This window comes from Oncorhynchus mykiss, chromosome Y (genome assembly GCF_013265735.2).
Source record: "Oncorhynchus mykiss isolate Arlee chromosome Y, USDA_OmykA_1.1, whole genome shotgun sequence".
In the NCBI taxonomy this organism is placed as follows: Eukaryota; Metazoa; Chordata; class Actinopteri; order Salmoniformes; family Salmonidae; genus Oncorhynchus; species Oncorhynchus mykiss.
This window is the reverse complement of record NC_048593.1, coordinates 45,785,697-45,807,616: the sequence shown is the minus strand read 5'-3', so window position 1 is coordinate 45,807,616 and position 21,920 is coordinate 45,785,697. Positions and strand designations below refer to the sequence as shown.

The 21,920-nt window shown below is 43.4% G+C and overlaps 1 protein-coding gene across 1 annotated transcript in view; it reads left to right on the top strand.

Annotated features, from left to right (window-relative positions):
• The window catches only part of LOC110510923 (protocadherin Fat 3), a 313,201-nt gene extending 310,452 nt beyond the window's left edge, over positions 1-2,749 (top strand). The window contains exons 70-71 of the mRNA XM_036967730.1: positions 1,467-1,772; positions 2,337-2,749. Coding sequence (XP_036823625.1) covers positions 1,467-1,772; positions 2,337-2,749 — 719 coding nt within the window. The remainder of the gene's footprint in view (positions 1-1,466; positions 1,773-2,336) is intronic.
• Positions 2,750-21,920: the final 19,171 nt, after the last annotated feature.

The window sequence follows — 21,920 nt, the reverse complement described above, 5'->3', positions numbered from 1 at the left end:
GGAAGTTAAAACATTATCCACCTCTTCAAAGATGAAATGTCAGGCTTGTTCTGAAGGCTCTCTGGAATTATTTACATTCATGTCGAGACAGTCGATGTTCATTTCAGGATGACATTTGTGTGGAGTTCGTCAGAGTACTAAGTGGATTGTAAGAGCATTTAAAAACATAAATAAAGACAATGGGGTTTTTTCAATTTGATTTGTAGCTGCAATGTTACAGTACCTGCACTCCACCAACATGTACCTTGACCCCCAATACAGCCAACATGTACCCTGACCCCCAATACAGCCAACATGTACCCTGACCCCCAATACAGCCAACATGTACCCTGATCCCCAATACAGCCAACATGTACCCTGACCCCCAATACAGCCAACATATACCCTGACCCCCAATACAGCCAGCATGTACCCTGACCCCCAATACAGCCAGCATGTACCCTGACCCCCAATACAGCCAACATGTACCCTGACCCCCAATACAGCCAACATGTACCCTGACCCCCAATACAGCCAACATGTACCCTGACCTCCAATACAGCCAACATGTACCCTGACCCCCAATACAGCCAACATGTACCCTGATCCCCATTACAGCCAACATGTACCCTGACCCCCAATACAGCCAACATGTACCCTGACCCCCAATACAGCCAGCATGTACCCTGACCCCCAATACAGCCAGCATGTACCCTGACCCCCAATACAGCCAACATGTACCCTGACCCCCAATACAGCCAACATGTACCCTGACCCCCAATACAGCCAACATGTACCCTGACCCCCAATACAGCCAACATGTACCCTGACCCCCAATACAGCCAACATGTACCCTGACCCCCAATACAGCCAACATGTACCCTGACCCCTAATACAGCCAACATGTACCCTGACCCCCAATACAGCCAACATGTACCCTGACCCACATACAGCCAACATGTACCCTGACCCCCAATACAGCCAACATGTACTCTGATCCCCAATACAGACAACATGTACCCTGACCCCCAATACAGCCAACATGTACCCTGACCCCCAATACAGCCAGCATGTACCCTGACCCCAATACAGTCAACATGTACCCTGACCCCCAATACAGCCAACATGTACTCTGACCCCCAATACAGCCAACATATGCCTTGACCCCCAATACAGCCAACATGTACCCTGACCCCCAATACAGCCAACATGTACCCTGACCCCCATACAGCCAACATGTACCCTGGCCCCCAATACAGCCAACATGTACCCTCACCCCCACTACAGCCAACATGTACCCTGACCCCCAATACAGCCAACATGTACCCTGAACCACAATACAGCCAACATGTACCCTGACCCCCAATACAGCCAACATGTACCCTGACCCCCAATACAGCCAACATGTACCCTGATATGTTATAATGTACAATAACACACAACACGTACAATAACCTAATAACAATCTCCCTACTCTTCCTCTCCAGCCTACCAGTGGGAGTCGTCTGATTGGCTGTCCCCGTCCCGGCTCCGCCTACCTGGCATCGATGGGGGGTCACACTGTGACATTACAGATGACCTTCCGTCGTTCAGCAGAGCAGGAAGCGTGTACTCATTACAGCTGGACTACGGGCTGGGGGGGTACAGGAGGGAAAGAGAGAGAGGAAACTCAGGGGAAAGAAGAAGCCTCAGGTCACTCTCAGCTGAGAGGAGGGGGTATGAGAGAGAGAGAGAAAGAGACATGGAGAGAGGGAGAGGGACGGAAAGAGCGAGAGGGAGAGGAATGGAGAGAAGAAGAGGGATGGAAAGAGAGAGAGGGAGAGGGATGGAAAGAGAGAGAGGGAGAGGGATGGAGAGGGCGAGAGGGAGAGGGATGGAGAGAGCGAGAGGGCGAGGGATGGAGGGAGAGAGAGGGATGGAGGGAGAGAGAGCGAGAGGGATAGAGAGAGCGAGAGGGATGGAGGGAGAGAGAGGGAGAGAGATAGAGAGAGAGAGAAGGATGGGGAGAGGGATGGAAGGAGAGAGAGAGGGAGAGAGAGATATAAGATATGGAGGGAGAGTTCACAGAGGCTATGGTTCAGCTGATAGAAGAGATCAGAGAGAACCCTCAGGGGACAGAAGAGGAAACAGGAGTGAGTGTAGAGACGGAGGGGGCACAGGGGTGGCCAGACCACACACAGCAGACAGAAAGTACGAGAGGAGGTACGAGAGGCACACAGGGACAGGGTACGGGATAGACAGAGTATTCACGGTCGAAAAAAGAGTCCACTCCAGCGAGGGAGAGAAAGAGCACCAACCTATTGATCGAGAGGAGACCTCCTCACCAGTGTATGAAGAATACCGTGAACCCAACCCAGATACAATCCCTGCCCCAGACCCAGTTCCAGAACCTGACCAGAACCACTATGATACTCTTCCCCCAACACGGCCTGCTTACCAGGGTTACCCTTCTCCTCCTCCAGGGCTCAACCTCCACCCAGCCCAGCTGCTACCCCCGCTCAGGGCCTGGGACGGACAGAACGCCTGGGCGCCCCTGGAGGTGACCCAGGGGTCGGGAGTTGGCGGTCACGGTTCAAGGCTAGAGCGGTCTGAGTCAGGAGATGAGCTGGAGAGACTGTTGAATCTGGTGTCGCTCAGAGCTCGGAGGGCTACACGCACACAGAGACCCTCTGAAACACCCCCTCCTCCGGAACCATCCACTGGCTGGGACGGGCTGTACTCATCAGAGAATCCTCCAGAACCATCCACTGGTTGGGACGGGCTGTACTGATCAAAACATCTTCCAGAACCATCCACTGGCTGGCTCTTTTGCGAGGCAGGACCAGCACAAGACAAGCTCCTGCAATAGAGTCTCTAGATTGAACAACTTATTAAATAATATCAAATCTATTTAAATGCAGTCACTGTAAGATAATAGAAACGTTCCATACATTACCTCAATAGTGCAACACAACATGTAGTTCTGTTTTCACAACATGCAGTTCTGTTTTCACAACATGCAGTTCTGTTTTCCCAACATGCAGTTCTGTTGATGTAACTATTAATGCTTTGAGTCTGTAGCGGACCATTTTAACTCATGTACAGTATGATTACATTACATACACAGACACACAGACGGAGAGAGACAGACACACGGAGAGAGAGAGAGAGAGAGAGAGACAGACACACAGAAAGAGACAGACACACAGACGGAGAGAGAGAGACACAGACAGACAGGGAGAGAGACAGACACACAGACGGAGAGAGACAGACACACAGACGGAGAGAGACAGACACACAGGCGGAGAGAGAGAGACACACAGAAGGAGAGAGACAGACACACAGACGGAGAGAGACAGACACACAGACGGAGAGAGACAGACAGACACACAGATGGAGAGAGACAGACACACGGAGAGAGAGAGAGAGACAGAGAGACAGACAGGTGGAGAGAGAGACAGACAGAGACAGAGAGACGGAGAGCAAGAGAGACAGACACACAGGGACGGAGAGAGAGACAGACAGACAGACAGAGACAGAGAGCGAGAGAGACACACAGAGAGAGAGAGAGACAGACAGACAGCGAGAGACAGACAAACACACAGAGACGGAGAGAGAGAGTAAGAGAGAGACAGACAGAGACTGAGACGAAGAGAGACAGACAGACACACAGAGACAAAGAGATAAGCAGACACACAGAGACGAAGAGATAGACATACACACAGAGATGAAGAGAAAGAGACAGACACACAGAGACGAAGAAATAGACAGACAGAGACTGAGATGAAGAGAGACAGACAGACACACAGAGACGAAGAGAGAGACAGACAGACAGAGATGAAGAGAGACAGACAGACAAAGAGAGAGACAGACAGACAGAGACTGAGACGAAGAGAGACAGAAAGACACACAGAGACGCAGAGACAGACAGACAGACAGACAGACAGACAGACAGACAGACAGACAGACACACAGAGACAGAGAGAGAGAGACAGACAGCTACAGAGACGAAGATATAGGCAGACACAGAGACGAAGAGATAAACAGACAAACAGAGATGAAGAGAGAGACAGACAGACAGAGAGAGAGACAGACAGACACACAGAGACGGAGAGAGAGACAGACACACAGAGACGGAGAGAGACAGACACACAGACGGAGAGAGACAGACACACAGACGAGAGACAGACAGACACACAGAGACGGAGAGAGAGACAGACACACAGAGAGAGAGACAGACAGACAGACACAGGCTATTGAATAGCTGCAGTCACAGCCTGTATCTTCACAGTCTCAACAATATGAAGTGTGGATTCTCTGTTCATTTGCAGTTGTATGTTATATATTTTACTACAGACATTCTACATGTACTGTATGTTTGTCTTCTGTCTGTCAATATGAGTTTGATTGTAAATATACAGTATATTTGCTATTTTTCTGCAACTGAATAATACTTAGGAATTGTTAGGTAACACTTTACAATACAGACAGATTCATTAACATGAGGCAATATAGTAGTTGACTTGAAAACAGCATTACTCAGTGTATTTATGTATAAACTTAACTTAGCTAATTAGTTATTGGTTAGCTATTAGTTAGCTCTTGCTGTTATTCGTGTTGATTAATGTCTCTTTGTTGTAACGACTTACCAACTATTTAATAGTCTGTTGAGTAACTATCGATGATTAAATAGATGTGACACATACATGTTGTTGTTGATGATGATGGTGAAGTCAGGCCTGTGTTGTGTGTTTTAATTGAACAGATAGTTCAGCTGGGGAGAGACAGGAAAGGCAGGGAGGTCGAGTCAAAGACAGGAACATTTGATTGTTTCGGGGGGAAAAAGAAAGTCTCTCACTTGGTTAACATTTCCACAACATTTTTGGCGACGAGGATGGGATGATAATCTTCATTTTGCTGATTGTTCCTGATTGTTCCCGGAGAAATCCAGGTTAACCGTGCACGGGAGTTGCATTAGATGCAGCCGGGGAGCAGATCGGATCCCCGTCTGGCTGGGAGGGTCAGAGGAATGGATACGTCATTTAGAACAGATAGAATTCAGGTTGAGACTGATGTTTCTTGACAACAATCGATAAAGATATCACGGGGTCCTAACGGGGGGCTGCTGTGAATCTATATGGACCTGCGGGGTGCCATCATAGAGAATCATGTGGGGTTCTCTCACGACGACTAGTGAGATGGGTGAGACTAACTAAAAGGGATACCTATGACTAGTGACACAGGTGAGACTAACTAAAAGGAATACCTATGACCAGTGAAACGGATGAGACTAACTAAAAGCCCAGGGTGTGAGGTTCTGGAAACGGGACTAGTGAAGTTTGGACTGATTAACCTTTCTAGCGCAGGGGTACCGCTAGCGGAACACCTCGATAACATTCCGCTGAAAAGGCAGCGCACGAAATTCAAAAATATTTTTTTGAAATGTGTAACTTTCACCCATTAACAAGTCCAATTCAGCAAATGAAAGATAAACATCTTGTTAATCTACCCATCGTGTCCGATTTCAAAAAAGGCTTTACAGCTAAAGCACAACACATGATTATGTTAGATCACCGCCAAGTCGAAAAAAACACACAGACATTTTTCCAGCCAAAGATAGAAGTCACAAAACAGAAATATAGATCAAATTAATCACTAACCTTTGATGATCTTCATCCGATGACACTCATAGGACACCATGTTACACAATACATGTATGTTTTGTTCGATAATGTGCATATTTATATCCAAAAATCTCAGTTTACATTGGCGCCTTACGTGCAGTAATATTTTCCAAAACATCTGGTGATTTAAGTAGAAATACTCATAATAAACATTGATAAAAGATAGAAGTGTTTTTCACAGAATTAAAGTTAGACTTCTCCTTAATGCAACCGCTGTGTCAGGTTTTAAAAAACTTTACGGAAAACGCATAATCTGAGAACGGCGCTCATTTTGGAACAGCCGCCATTTTGGAATCAACAAATTGATAAACAAGACCATAAATTTCACTTACCTTTGATGAGCTTCATCAGAAGGCACTCCCAGGAATCCCAGTTCGACAATAAATGACTGATTTGTTCCATAACGTTCCATCATTTATGTCTAAATAGCCACTTGTTGTTAGCGTGTTCAGCCCAGTAATCCATCTTCATGAGGCATTTCATCCAGACAAAAACTCGAAAAGTTCTGTTATACAATCCTGTAGAAACATGTCAAACGATGTATGGAATCAATCGTAAAATTAACATAAAACATCAATAATGTTCCAACCGGAGAATTCCTTTGTCTTCAGAAAGGAACGAGAGGTAACTCTGTCGGGAGCACGCATCATGAGACCAAGGCACTATGCCAGATCACTGACTCAAACAGGTCTCATGAGCCCCTCCTTTACAGTAGAATCATCATTCAAGTTTCAAAAGACGGTTGACATCTAGTGGAAGCCCAAGGAAGTGCAACCTCATCCATATCTCAATGTGTACTCGGTAGGCCAAGCTTTGAAAAACTACAAACCTCAGATGTCCCACTTCCTGGTTGGATTTTTCTCAGGTTTTTACCTGCCATATGAGTTCTGTTATACTCACAGACATCATTCAAACAGTTTTAGAAACTTCAGAGTGTTTTCTATCCAATACTAATAATATTATGCATATATTAGCATCTGGGACAGAGTAGGAGGCAGTTCAAAATGTTCTACCTTTAAAATGAAGGTAGATCCAAGTAAAGGCTTTAGTACCAAATATTAAGCTGATAAACCAGCACCAACTTTTTGAAGGTTCTAACAGATTTGTTAAACAATAAGTTTTATATTTTGACTAAATTGATGCAGCAGGTTAAAATGATAAGATAACCAGAAAGGGGCTCTGTGTAATGGCTCTCGTCGAAAGGAGTGGACCAAAGCGCAGCGTGGTAAGTGTTCATGATTCCTTTTATTCAAAAACCACTTAAACAAAACAACAACGCGAAAACGAAAGCGCACAGTTCTGTCAGGTACAGACACTAAACAGAAAACAAGATCCTACAAAACCCAAACGGAAAATGGCAACTTATGATCCCCAATCAGAGACAACGATAGACAGCTGCCTCTGTTTGGGAACCACAACACTCACACCCTGACCTAACAAAACATAGAGAATAATAAGGATCTCTAAGGTCAGGGCGTGACACTCTGGGATTGTTTGTTTAAGTGTTTATTCCACTTAATGGAACACTGTATTATCTGATATGTCTTCAGTAGGATTCTTTCCAGGGCTGATGGAAGTCCATTAATCCAAATGTTAAAAAGTATTTAACAAGCCAGTTAAGAACTAATTATTATTTACACTGACAGCCCACTGGGGAACAGTGGGTTAACTGCCTTGTTCAGGGGCAGAACGACAGATTTTTACCTTGTCAACCCGGGGATTCAGTCCAGCAACATTTCGGTTACTGGCCCAACGCTCTAACCACTAGGCTACTTACCGCCCCGCCCCTCCACTCTAACCCCTAGGCTACCTGCCGCCCCTCCACTCTAACCACTAGGCTACTTACCGCCCCGCCCCTCCACTCTAACCCCTAGGCTACCTGCCGCCCCTCCACTCTAACCACTAGGCTACCTGCCTCCCCATTATGATCTCCCAAATTAAATAAACCTTTTGTCTGTTTTCATCCTACGTTATGAATGTTTGTTCAGTCGTGTTAATACCGTATTTGATTTATTGTGTGGGGTCTATTTTATTTTAGGTTTTCATGTGTTAGAGAGGATGTACCTTAAAGGTTTTCATGTGTTAGAGAGGATGTACCTTAAAGGTTTTCATGTGTTAGAGAGGATGTACCTTAAAGGTTTTCATGTGTTAGAGAGGATGTACCTTAAAGGTTTTCATGTGTTAGAGAGGATGTACCTTAAAGGTTTTCATGTGTTAGAGAGGATGTACCTTAAAGGTTTTCATGTGTTAGAGAGGATGTACCTTAAAGGTTTTCATGTGTTAGAGAGGATGCACCTTAAAGGTTTTCATGTGTTAGAGAGGATGTACCTTAAAGGTTTTCATGTGTTAGAGAGGATGTACCTTAAAGGTTTTCATGTGTTAGAGAGGATGTACCTTAAAGGTTTTCATGTGTTAGAGAGGATGTACCTTAAAGGTTTTCATGTGTTAGAGAGGATGTACCTTAAAGGTTTTCATGTGTTAGAGAGGATGTACCTTAAAGGTTTTCATGTGTTAGAGAGGATGCACCTTAAAGGTTTTCATGTGTTAGAGAGGATGTACCTTAAAGGTTTTCATGTGTTAGAGAGGATGTACCTTAAAGGTTTTCATGTGTTAGAGAGGATGTACCTTAAAGGTTTTCATGTGTTAGAGAGGATGCACCTTAAAGGTTTTCATGTGTTAGAGAGGATGCACCTTAAAGGTTTTCATGTGTTAGAGAGGATGTACCTTAAAGGTTTTCATGTGTTAGAGAGGATGCACCTTAAAGGTTTTCATGTGTTAGAGAGGATGTACCTTAAAGGTTTTCATGTGTTAGAGAGGATGCACCTTAAAGGTTTTCATGTGTTAGAGAGGATGCACCTTAAAGGTTTTCATGTGTTAGAGAGGATGCACCTTAAAGGTTTTCATGTGTTAGAGAGGATGTACCTTAAAGGTTTTCATGTGTTAGAGAGGATGTACCTTAAAGGTTTTCATGTGTTAGAGAGGATGTACCTTAAAGGTTTTCATGTGTTAGAGAGGATGTACCTTAAAGGTTTTCATGTGTTAGAGAGGATGTACCTTAAAGGTTTTCATGTGTTAGAGAGGATGCACCTTAAAGGTTTTCATGTGTTAGAGAGGATGTACCTTAAAGGTTTTCATGTGTTAGAGAGGATGTACCTTAAAGGTTTTCATGTGTTAGAGAGGATGTACCTTAAAGGTTTTCATGTGTTAGAGAGGATGCACCTTAAAGGTTTTCATGTGTTAGAGAGGATGCACCTTAAAGGTTTTCATGTGTTAGAGAGGATGTACCTTAAAGGTTTTCATGTGTTAGAGAGGATGCACCTTAAAGGTTTTCATGTGTTAGAGAGGATGTACCTTAAAGGTTTTCATGTGTTAGAGAGGATGCACCTTAAAGGTTTTCATGTGTTAGAGAGGATGCACCTTAAAGGTTTTCATGTGTTAGAGAGGATGCACCTTAAAGGTTTTCATGTGTTAGAGAGGATGTACCTTAAAGGTTTTCATGTGTTAGAGAGGATGTACCTTAAAGGTTTTCATGTGTTAGAGAGGATGTACCTTAAAGGTTTTCATGTGTTAGAGAGGATGTACCTTAAAGGTTTTCATGTGTTAGAGAGGATGTACCTTAAAGGTTTTCATGTGTTAGAGAGGATGTACCTTAAAGGTTTTCATGTGTTAGAGAGGATGTACCTTAAAGGTTTTCATGTGTTAGAGAGGATGTACCTTAAAGGTTTTCATGTGTTAGAGAGGATGCACCTTAAAGGTTTTCATGTGTTAGAGAGGATGTACCTTAAAGGTTTTCATGTGTTAGAGAGGATGTACCTTAAAGGTTTTCATGTGTTAGAGAGGATGTACCTTAAAGGTTTTCATGTGTTAGAGAGGATGTACCTTAAAGGTTTTCATGTGTTAGAGAGGATGTACCTTAAAGGTTTTCATGTGTTAGAGAGGATGCACCTTAAAGGTTTTCATGTGTTAGAGAGGATGCACCTTAAAGGTTGTACATTTTGAATTTTCTGAAGATTTTATATTAAATTTGTTCTTTTGATTGAACATGTATAAGAAACTGATAAGGACTGAAACAACTCAATGTAAACCTGGTACATAAAATGTTTCAGTTTGAAATGTCTTTAAAATGTCATCTGAGATGAAGGGAAAGAGTTGAATGACCCTGACTTTTTTGACATTCTGCTGAGGCCTGATCACCTTCACTAGAGAGCCTAGAAACATTGGGTGAGATTTAAAACCTGTTAAATCTACCCCCACCTTTTTTGAAAATTCTGTTAAAAATCGCGCAACTTTTCAGCGTCCTGCTACTCATGCCAGGAATATAGTATATGCATATGATTAGTATGTGTGGATAGAAAACACTCTGAAGTTTATAAAACTGGTTAAATCACGGCTGTGACTATAACAGAGCGTGTGTTTCATTGAAAAACGCAAGAAAAACTGCTCTCTGAAAGCAAAAAATAATTTCCATAAGTCACTTCCACCAGTTGTTAAAGGAGAACAGAATTTAATGGAAATTTGCCTGCACTTCATACAAATTCCGCACGATGGCGCCATTGTACTAATTTTCAATCGAATTAATTGTTGGAAAATCCATCTGTCTGACCCCAAGTTTTCCAGTCTTCACCCGGATGCAGTTCAAGGAGAGATCAGATTGCATTGTTTTTGAAGTGAGGACCTATTGAAGAGACATCGCCCTGTAATCGTTTTGATAGATTATAAACGTTTACTAATACCTAAAGTTGGATTACAAAAGGATTTCGAAGTGTTTTGTGAAAGTTTATCGTCGACTTTTTTAATTTTAAAAAATTACGCAGCGTTTAAAAACGATGAATTTTTCTGAATGACACTACTTCAATACAAAGCTATTTTGGGTATATATGGACCGATTTAAACGAAAAAAAGACCCAATAGTGATGTTTATGGGGCATATAGGAGTGCCAAGAAAGAAGCTCGTCTAAGGTAATGAATGTTTTATATTTTATTTCTGCGTTTTGGGTAGCGCCGTCTATCGCAAAATCTGTTGTTTACGTGTCGAGCTGGCATTTTGGGGGGTGCATGCTATCAGATAATAGCTTCTGATGCTTTCGCCGAAAAGCATTTTAAAAATCTGACTTGCTGGCTAGGTTCACAACGAGTGTAGCTTTAATTTAATACCCTGCTTGTGAATTTTGATCAAGGTTTGAGTTTTAACGAGTACATTTAGCATTTAGCGTAGCGCATTTGCATTTCCAGGTGCCTACTTGGGACATGTGCGTCTCAAGTAGATTCAAGAAGTTAAAGGTAATATGTAATGTCTCTAATTATAATTTGAGGGAGTTCCTGATGAGGAACTTAATCCTAGAATTATGAGATGAATATATTGTATGTTGATATAAATGTACATTCTGCCAATGTTGATGATGTGTGTTAAATTGAGCGGTTTTTGATTTTGAGTCACAAAACCAATGTGAATCACTGAGTAACGTGATTCTAAATTTTGGTTGGGTAATTAATTGGGTTTTGACTGATTTGGGAATTTAATGATTTCCCTTACCTATTCATACCTACATCTCTGATGACCTCAATCCTGAGCATAAAGACCCAGATGTGGAGCTCACACTGAGTGTACAAGGTACCCAGAGAGGGGTGTCTGTCATGCTGACCCCTATCTTTGGGCATAGTACCAGTGTGATGACTGTCCTATTTGCTGTAATGAAGCTTGTGTGTGATTTATTTGTAATTTTTTATGTTTCATTTTCTGTTCCAGATTGACTGTGTTAAGATAAGAAAGGTCTAAAAAACCTAGCAACCAAAATAAAGGTTGTTTACCATGGATGAGATGTAAGGTGCCATAAATATGTACTGTTTTAAAATGTATGTTTACCAATAATTATGTGATGCTTGAACGCTTACATTTAGCTTCTTGGGAGGGGTGTCACATTCGTTTATAGAGACGGCGCAGCGGATGTTGAGTTCCTAATTTGTTAAAAGTGAAACTTAGCACAACAAAACAATAAAACAGTATCCCCCCCAAAGGTGCGGACTCCAGCCGCAAAACCTGAAACAACTGGGGAGGGTAGGGGGGGGGGGGTGATTAGTATCGGTGGCGGCTCTGGTGCAGGTCGTAGCCCCCACTCAGCTCGCGGATCCAGCCATGGACCCGGGCTGAACACTGTGCCTGGACTGGAGAAGAAAACTCCTGCCTTGGAGCTGGACTGGACGCTTAGACTGGGCATTGACGCAGTGGAAGGCTCCCGCCATGGAGCTGGACTGGACGCTTAGACTGGGCATCGACGCAGGGGAAGGCTCCCGCCATGGAGCTGGACTGGACGCCGTGCTTAGACTGGGCATCGATGCAGTGGAAGGCTCCCGCCATGGAGCTGGAGGTTCCGGACCGTGGACCATCTCAGGAGGTTATGGACCGTGGACCGTCTCAGGAGGTTCCGGACTGTGAAACGTCTCCGGAAGCTCTGGACTGTAAACCGCCGCCGGAAACTCTGGACTGGGGACCGTCGCCTAAAGCTCTGGACAGGGGATGCTTACTGGAGGCCTAGTGCGTGGAGCCGGCACAGGTGGCGCCAGACTGCTACCACGCACTTCAAGGCGAGTGCAGGGAGCAGGCACAGGACGTACCTGACTGGGAAGGCGCACTTCAGGGAGCGTGAGAGGAGCAGGCACAGGAGGTACCTGACTGGGAAGGCGCATTTGAGGGAGAGTGAGAGGAGCAGGCACAGGACATACCTGACTGGGAAGGTGCACTTGAGGGAGAGTGAGAGGAGCAGGCACAGGATGTACCAGACTGGGGACACACACTTCAGGGAGAGTAAGAAAGGGGGAGACACATGACGTACCGGACTGGAGAGGCGTACTTGAGGCCAGAAGCATGGAACTGGCACAGGTTGCACCAGACTGCTAACTGGATCCTCTGGTCAGATGTTGAGCAGAACACACTTGCACAACATCTCTCTCGTCTCTCTCTCTCCCAACTTCGCCATTGCCTCCCTGACAGTCTCTGGCTCTTCCCTTTGATCAGCCGCCAGCTCCATGTGCCTCCCCCCAAAAAACTTGTGGTTGTCCATGGGCTTTCTGTAGCCGCAAACCCTGTCGTCGTCACTGTCCTCCATAATCTCCTTCCGTCTGTCGCCAAGGAAGGGTTTCGCATCTCCTCATCACTTCCTCCCATGTCCAAAAATCTTCCTCCCATGTCCCTCTTTGGGCACGCTGCTTGGTCCTGGTTCGATGGGATATTCTGTCACGCCTAGTACGTCCTGTGCCTGCTCCTCTCACTCTCCCTCAAGTGCGCCTTCCCTCTTTGGGCACGCTGCTTGGTCCTGGTTCGATGGGATATTCTGTCACGCTCCTTCCCTCTTTGGGCACACTGCTTGGTCCTGGTTCGATGGGATATTCTGTCACGCTCCTTCCCTCTTTGGGCACGCTGCTTGGTCCTGGTTCGATGGGATATTCTGTCACGTTCCTTCCCTCTTTGGGCACGCTGCTTGGTCCTGGTTCGATGGGATATTCTGTCACGTTCCTTCCCTCGTTGGGCATGCTGCTTGGTCCTGGTTCGATGGGATATTCTGTCACGTTCGTTTGTAGAGACGGACCAAGGCACAGCGGATGTTGAGTTCCACATAATTTATTAAAAGTGAAATCTCGTCAAGTCGTCCCAGCGTGTTTTCCGTGAGTTACCGTCTCTCTTTGTTTTCTACTTCCTTTTTGCCTACCCTGATCCTGCCTGCCGTTCTGTACCTTGTGGAATGGAAAGGACGCTCAACTTTAGCTCAAAATAAGATTGCTTCCTGTAGCCGTTTTCCATTTTCTGCCCGAATCTTCAACAGTGAAGTATAGAAGGATTGGAATTGCTAGTTGAGTCTCTTGGTGGACTAGCATCTCTGATTCAAGTTTCTCCAGTGATAAAGTTTTTTTTTCCTCGACCTAAATAAATGACATAATCTACATGTTAAACGCACAGTTGTTGTATACACCTACATGTTTCTCTCTCCCAGCGGATTCCTCTGATCGGCTTCACGTTTGCTTGTAATGTATATTCCTGTGCTTTCTTATGTCTCCTGTTTGTTTTGCCATTTCTGGATGTTATTCAATGTGTTTCTACAAAAAGTAAAGGTCAAATTCTATATGTTATCAAATCATTTAAATATATATATTTTTTGAGGGGTCCTAACATTCTAAATCTAATAGCTGAATGATCCATGGTATGACTATCTTCGATGTTTAGAGGTTAAAGAAAGATTACCAGGAATCCGAGCATGCGCCGGTAAGTGTACGACCTATAAACAGGTCAATGTTCACAAGGCAACAGGGCCAGCCGGATTACCAGGACGTGTACTCCGAGCATGCGCTGACCAACTGGCAATATTGTGTCCTCCAAGCACATCACTAAGCTAAATAATCTGGGACTGAACACCTCCCTCTGCAACTGGATCCTGGACATCCTGACAGGCCGCCCCCAGGTGGTAAGGGTAGGCAACCTCAACTTTCTAGTACCCGTGGACATTGACTTGGTACTGGTACTCCCTGTATATAACCATGATATTACCTGGTACTCCCTGTATGTAACCATGATATTACCTAGTACTTCCTGTATATAACCATGTTATTACCTGGTACTCCCTGTATATAGCCATGTTATTACCTGGTACTCCCTGTATATAACCATGTTATTACCTGGTACTTCCTGTATATAGCCATGTTATTACCTGGTACTTCCTGTATATAACCATGTAATTACCTGGCACTTCCTGTATATAGCCATGTTATTACCTGGTACTTCCTGTATATAACCATGTAATTACCTGGTACTTCCTGTATATAACCATGTAATTACCTGGTACTTCCTGTATATAGCCATGTTATTACCTGGTACTTCCTGTATATAGCCATGTTATTACCTGGTACTTCCTGTATATAGCCATGTTATTACCTGGTACTTCCTGTATATAGCCATGTTATTACCTGATACTCCCTGTATATAGCCATGTTACTACCTGGTACTTCCTGTATATAGCCATGTTATTACCTGGTACTTCCTGTATATAGCCATGTTATTACCTGGCACTTCCTGTATATAGCCATGTTATTACCTGGCACTTCCTGTATATAGCCATGTTATTACCTGGTACTTCCTGTATATAACCATGTAATGTCATGTGATAGGGCATTTCACTGTAAACATTTGTTGTTTTCGGCACATGTAAAAATTTGATTTATATATTTTACCAGGTAAACTGACTGAGAACACATTCTCATTTACTGCAACGACCTGGGGAATAGTCACAGGGGGATGAATGAGACAATTTGATTTATATATTTTACCAGGTAAACTGACTGAGAACACATTCTCATTTACTGCAACGACCTGGGGAATAGTCACAGGGGGATGAATGAGACAATTTGATTTATATATTTTACCAGGTAAACTGACTGAGAACACATTCTCATTTACTGCAACGACCTGGGGAATAGTCACAGGGGGATGAATGAGACAATTTGATTTATATATTTTACCAGGTAAACTGACTGAGAACACATTCTCATTTACTGCAACGACCTGGGGAATAGTCACGGGGGATGAATGAGACAATTTGATTTATATATTTTACCAGGTAAACTGACTGAGAACACATTCTCATTTACTGCAACGACCTGGGGAATAGTCACAGGGGGATGAATGAGACAATTTGATTTATATATTTTACCAGGTAAACTGACTGAGAACACATTCTCATTTACTGCAACGACCTGGGGAATAGTCACATGGGGATGAATGAGACAATTTGATTTATATATTTTACCAGGTAAACTGACTGAGAACACATTCTCATTTACTGCAACGACCTGGGGAATAGTCACAGGGGGATGAATGAGACAATTTGATTTATATATTTTACCAGGTAAACTGACTGAGAACACATTCTCATTTACTGCAACGACCTGGGGAATAGTCACAGGGGGATGAATGAGACAATTTGATTTATATATTTTACCAGGTAAACTGACTGAGAACACATTCTCATTTACTGCAACGACCTGGGGAATAGTCACGGGGGATGAATGAGACAATTTGATTTATATATTTTACCAGGTAAACTGACTGAGAACACATTCTCATTTACTGCAACGACCTGGGGAATAGTCACAGGGGGATGAATGAGACAATTTGATTTATATATTTTACCAGGTAAACTGACTGAGAACACATTCTCATTTACTGCAACGACCTGGGGAATAGTCACGGGGGATGAATGAGACAATTTGATTTATATATTTTACCAGGTAAACTGACTGAGAACACATTTTCATTTACTGCAACGACCTGGGGAATAGTCACGGGGGATGAATGAGACAATTTGAAGCTTGGCATGATTCACTTGCCATGATGGTATGAGGGCCAGACTGGGATTTTAGCCAGGACACCGGGGTAAACACCCCTACTCTTACGATAAGTGTCATGGGGTCTTTAGTGGCCACAGATAATCAGGACACCTGTTTAACGTCCCATCCTACACATAGAAATGTCCACTGCCTTTGGGCATTGGTGATTATTTTTTGACTGTAGGAAATAGTTATTCCTACTGACCCTCCAACACCACTTCCAGCAGCGTCTGGTCTTCCACCTAAGGACCGACCCTGCTTAGCTTCAGAAGCAAGCCAGCAGTGGGATGAAGGGTGGATGCTGGCTAAACATCCCTTGACTTTTTCAACATTTTGTTGTTACAGCCTGAATTCAAAAAATTGATTAAATTAAGCTTTCGTTTCACTGGCCTATACACAATATAATTATGTTTTTCGACATTTTTACTAATTCATTAAAACAAACAGTGATGGAGCAGAGAGATGGAGAGAAGGATAGAGACTGAGAAAAGGAGAGAGAAGAAGAGATGAGAGAAAAGGATAGAGACTGAGAAAAGGAGAGAGAAGAAGAGATGAGAGAAGAATAGAGACTGAGAAAAGGAGAGAGATGGAGAGAGGTGGAGAAAAGGAGAGAGAAGGAGAGAGATTGAAAGAAGGAGAGAGGTGGAGAGAGAGATGGAGAAGGAGAGAGATGGAGAGAGAAGGAGAGCGAGATAAAGAAGGAGAGTGAGGGAGAAGGAGAGAGAAGGGGAGACAGAAAGAGAGGGAGAAAGAGATTTTAGAGGCATGGAGGGGAGAAGTGGAGAAAGGTACCCTACATGACCAAAATTATGTGGACAACTGCTCTTCGAACATCTCATTACAAAATCATGGGCATTAATATGGAGTTGGTCCCTCCTTTGCTGCCATAACAGCCTCCACTCTTCTGGGAAGGCTTTCCACTAGATGTAGGAACATTGCTGCTATAACAGCCTCCACTCTTCTGGGAAGGCTTTCCACTAGATGTTGGAACATTGCTGCTATAACAGCCTCCACTCTTCTGGGAAGGCTTTCCACTAGATGTAGGAACATTGCTGCTATAACAGCCTCCACTCTTCTGGGAAGGCTTTTCACTAGATGTTGGAACATTGCTGCTATAACAGCCTCCACTCTTCTGGGAAGGCTTTCAACTAGATGTTGGAACATTGCTGCTATAACAGCCTCCACTCTTCTGGGAAGGCTTTCCACTAGATGTTGGAACATTGCTGCTATAACAGCCTCCACTCTTCTGGGAAGTCTTTCCACTAGATGTTGGAATATTGCTGCTATAACAGCCTCCACTCTTCTGGGAAGGCTTTCCACTAGATGTTGGAACATTGCTGCTATAACAGCCTCCACTCTTCTGGGAAGGCTTTCCACTAGATCAATCCAAATGTTAAAAAGTATTTAACAAGCCAGTTAAGAACTAATTATTATTTACACTGACAGCCCACTGGGGAACAGTGGGTTAACTGCCTTGTTCAGGGGCAGAACGACAGATTTTTACCTTGTCAACCCAGGGATTCAGTCCAGCAACATTTCGGTTACTGGCCCAACGCTCTAACCACTAGGCTACCTGCCGCCGCTCCACTCTAACCACTAGGGCTACCTGCCGCCCCTCCACTCTAACCACTAGGCTACCTGCCGCCCCTCCACTCTAACCACTAGGCTACCCTGCCGCCTCTACACTCTAACCACTAGGCTACCCTGCCGCCCCTCCACTCTAACCACTAGGCTACCCTGCCGCCGCTCCACTCTAACCACTAGGCTACCTGCCACCCCTCCACTCTAACCACTAGGCTACCTACCTCCTCTACACTCTAACCACTAGACTACCTGCCGCCCCTCCACTCTAACCACTAGGCTACCTGCCACCCCTCCACTCTAACCACTAGGCTACCCTGCCGCCCCTCCACTCTAACCACTAGACTACCTGCCGCCCCTCCACTCTAACCACTAGGCTACCTGCCTCCCCTCCACTCTAACCACTAGGCTACCTGCCTCCCCTCCACTCTAACCACTAGGCTACCTGCCTCCCCTCCACTCTAACCACTAGGCTACCTGCCTCCCCTCCACTCTAACCACTAGGCTACCTACCTCCTCTACACTCTAACCACTAGACTACCTGCCGCCCCTCCACTCTAACCACTAGGCTACATGCCTCCCCATTATGATCTCCCAAATTAAATAAACCTTTTGTCTGTTTTCATCCTACGTTATGAATGTTTGTTTAGTCGTGTTAATACCGTATTTGATTTATTGTGTGGGGTCTGTTTTATTTGGTTTTAGAGGGGTTTTCATGTGTTAGAGAGGATGTACCTTAAAGGTTTTCATGTGTTAGAGAGGATGTACCTTAAAGGTTTTCATGTGTTAGAGAGGATGTACCTTAAAGGTTTTCATGTGTTAGAGAGGATGTACCTTAAAGGTTTTCATGTGTTAGAGAGGATGTACCTTAAAGGTTTTCATGTGTTAGAGAGGATGTACCTTAAAGGTTTTCATGTGTTAGAGAGGATGTACCTTAAAGGTTTTCATGTGTTAGAGAGGATGTACCTTAAAGGTTTTCATGTGTTAGAGAGGATGTACCTTAAAGGTTTTCATGTGTTAGAGAGGATGTACCTTAAAGGTTTTCATGTGTTAGAGAGGATGTACCTTAAAGGTTTTCATGTGTTAGAGAGGATGTACCTTAAAGGTTTTCATGTGTTAGAGAGGATGTACCTTAAAGGTTTTCATGTGTTAGAGAGGATGCACCTTAAAGGTTTTCATGTGTTAGAGAGGATGTACCTTAAAGGTTTTCATGTGTTAGAGAGGATGTACCTTAAAGGTTTTCATGTGTTAGAGAGGATGCACCTTAAAGGTTTTCATGTGTTAGAGAGGATGTACCTTAAAGGTTTTCATGTGTTAGAGAGGATGTACCTTAAAGGTTTTCATGTGTTAGAGAGGATGTACCTTAAAGGTTTTCATGTGTTAGAGAGGATGCACCTTAAAGGTTTTCATGTGTTAGAGAGGATGCACCTTAAAGGTTTTCATGTGTTAGAGAGGATGTACCTTAAAGGTTTTCATGTGTTAGAGAGGATGTACCTTAAAGGTTTTCATGTGTTAGAGAGGATGTACCTTAAAGGTTTTCATGTGTTAGAGAGGATGTACCTTAAAGGTTTTCATGTGTTAGAGAGGATGCACCTTAAAGGTTTTCATGTGTTAGAGAGGATGCACCTTAAAGGTTTTCATGTGTTAGAGAGGATGCACCTTAAAGGTTTTCATGCGTTAGAGAGGATGTACCTTAAAGGTTTTTATGTGTTAGAGAGGATGTACCTTAAAGGTTTTCATGTGTTAGAGAGGATGCACCTTAAAGGTTTTCATGTGTTAGAGAGGATGCACCTTAAAGGTTTTCATGTGTTAGAGAGGATGCACCTTAAAGGTTTTCATGTGTTAGAGAGGATGTACCTTAAAGGTTTTCATGTGTTAGAGAGGATGTACCTTAAAGGTTTTCATGTGTTAGAGAGGATGTACCTTAAAGGTTTTCATGTGTTAGAGAGGATGTACCTTAAAGGTTTTCATGTGTTAGAGAGGATGCACCTTAAAGGTTTTCATGTGTTAGAGAGGATGTACCTTAAAGGTTTTCATGTGTTAGAGAGGATGTACCTTAAAGGTTTTCATGTGTTAGAGAGGATGTACCTTAAAGGTTTTCATGTGTTAGAGAGGATGTACCTTAAAGGTTTTCATGTGTTAGAGAGGATGTACCTTAAAGGTTTTCATGTGTTAGAGAGGATGCACCTTAAAGGTTTTCATGTGTTAGAGAGGATGTACCTTAAAGGTTTTCATGTGTTAGAGAGGATGTACCTTAAAGGTTTTCATGTGTTAGAGAGGATGTACCTTAAAGGTTTTCATGTGTTAGAGAGGATGCACCTTAAAGGTTTTCATGTGTTAGAGAGGATGCACCTTAAAGGTTTTCATGTGTTAGAGAGGATGCACCTTAAAGGTTTTCATGTGTTAGAGAGGATGTACCTTAAAGGTTTTCATGTGTTAGAGAGGATGTACCTTAAAGGTTTTCATGTGTTAGAGAGGATGCACCTTAAAGGTTTTCATGTGTTAGAGAGGATGTACCTTAAAGGTTTTCATGTGTTAGAGAGGATGTACCTTAAAGGTTTTCATGTGTTAGAGAGGATGCACCTTAAAGGTTTTCATGTGTTAGAGAGGATGTACCTTAAAGGTTTTCATGTGTTAGAGAGGATGCACCTTAAAGGTTTTCATGTGTTAGAGAGGATGCACCTTAAAGGTTTTCATGTGTTAGAGAGGATGCACCTTAAAGGTTTTCATGTGTTAGAGAGGATGTACCTTAAAGGTTTTCATGTGTTAGAGAGGATGTACCTTAAAGGTTTTCATGTGTTAGAGAGGATGCACCTTAAAGGTTTTCATGTGTTAGAGAGGATGCACCTTAAAGGTTTTCATGTGTTAGAGAGGATGTACCTTAAAGGTTTTCATGTGTTAGAGAGGATGTACCTTAAAGGTTTTCATGTGTTAGAGAGGATGTACCTTAAAGGTTTTCATGTGTTAGAGAGGATGCACCTTAAAGGTTTTCATGTGTTAGAGAGGATGTACCTTAAAGGTTTTCATGTGTTAGAGAGGATGCACCTTAAAGGTTGTACATTTTGAATTTTCTGAAGATTTTATATTCAATTTGTTCTTTTGATTGAACATGTATAAGAAACTGATAAGGACTGAAACAACTCAATGTAAACCTGGTACATAAAATGTTTCAGTTTGAAATGTCTTTAAAATGTCATCTGAGATGAAGGGAAAGAGTTGAATGACCCTGACTTTTTTGACATTCTGCTGAGGCCTGATCACCTTCACTAGAGAGCCTAGAAACATTGGGTGAGATTTAAAGGTAATATGTAATGTCTCTAATTATAATTTGAGGGAGTTCCTGATGAGGAACTTAATCCTAGAATTATGAGATGAATATATTGTATGTTGATATAAATGTACATTCTGCCAATGTTGATGATGTGTGTTAAATTGAGCGGTTTTGATTTTGAGTCACAAAACCAATGTGAATCACTGAGTAACGTGATTCTAAATTTTGGTTGGGTAATTAATTGGGTTTTGACTGATTTGGGAATTTAATGATTTCCCTTACCTATTCATACCTACATCTCTGATGACCTCAATCCTGAGCATAAAGACCCAGATGTGGAGCTCACACTGAGTGTACAAGGTACCCAGAGAGGGGTGTCTGTCATGCTGACCCCTATCTTTGGGCATAGTGCCAGTGTGATGACTGTCCTATTTGCTGTAATGAAGCTTGTGTGTGATTTATTTGTAATTTTTTATGTTTCATTTTCTGTTCCAGATTGACTGTGTTAAGATAAGAAAGGTCTAAAAAACCTAGCAACCAAAATAAAGGTTGTTTACCATGGATGAGATGTAAGGTGCCATAAATATGTACTGTTTTAAAATGTATGTTTACCAATAATTATGTGATGCTTGAACGCTTACATTTAGCTTCTTGAGAGGGGTGTCACATTCGTTTATAGGTACGGCGCAGCGGATGTTGAGTTCCTAATTTGTTAAAAGTGAAACTTAGCACAACAAAACAATAAAACAGTATCCCCCCCAAAGGTGCGGACTCCAGCCGCAAAACCTGAAACAACTGGGGAGGGTAGGGGGGGGGGGGGTGATTAGTATCGGTGGCGGCTCTGGTGCAGGTCGTAGCCCCCACTCAGCTCGCGGATCCAGCCATGGACCCGGGCTGAACACTGTGCCTGGACTGGAGAAGAAAACTCCTGCCTTGGAGCTGGACTGGACGCTTAGACTGGGCATTGACGCAGTGGAAGGCTCCCGCCATGGAGCTGGACTGGACGCTTAGACTGGGCATCGACGCAGGGGAAGGCTCCCGCCATGGAGCTGGAC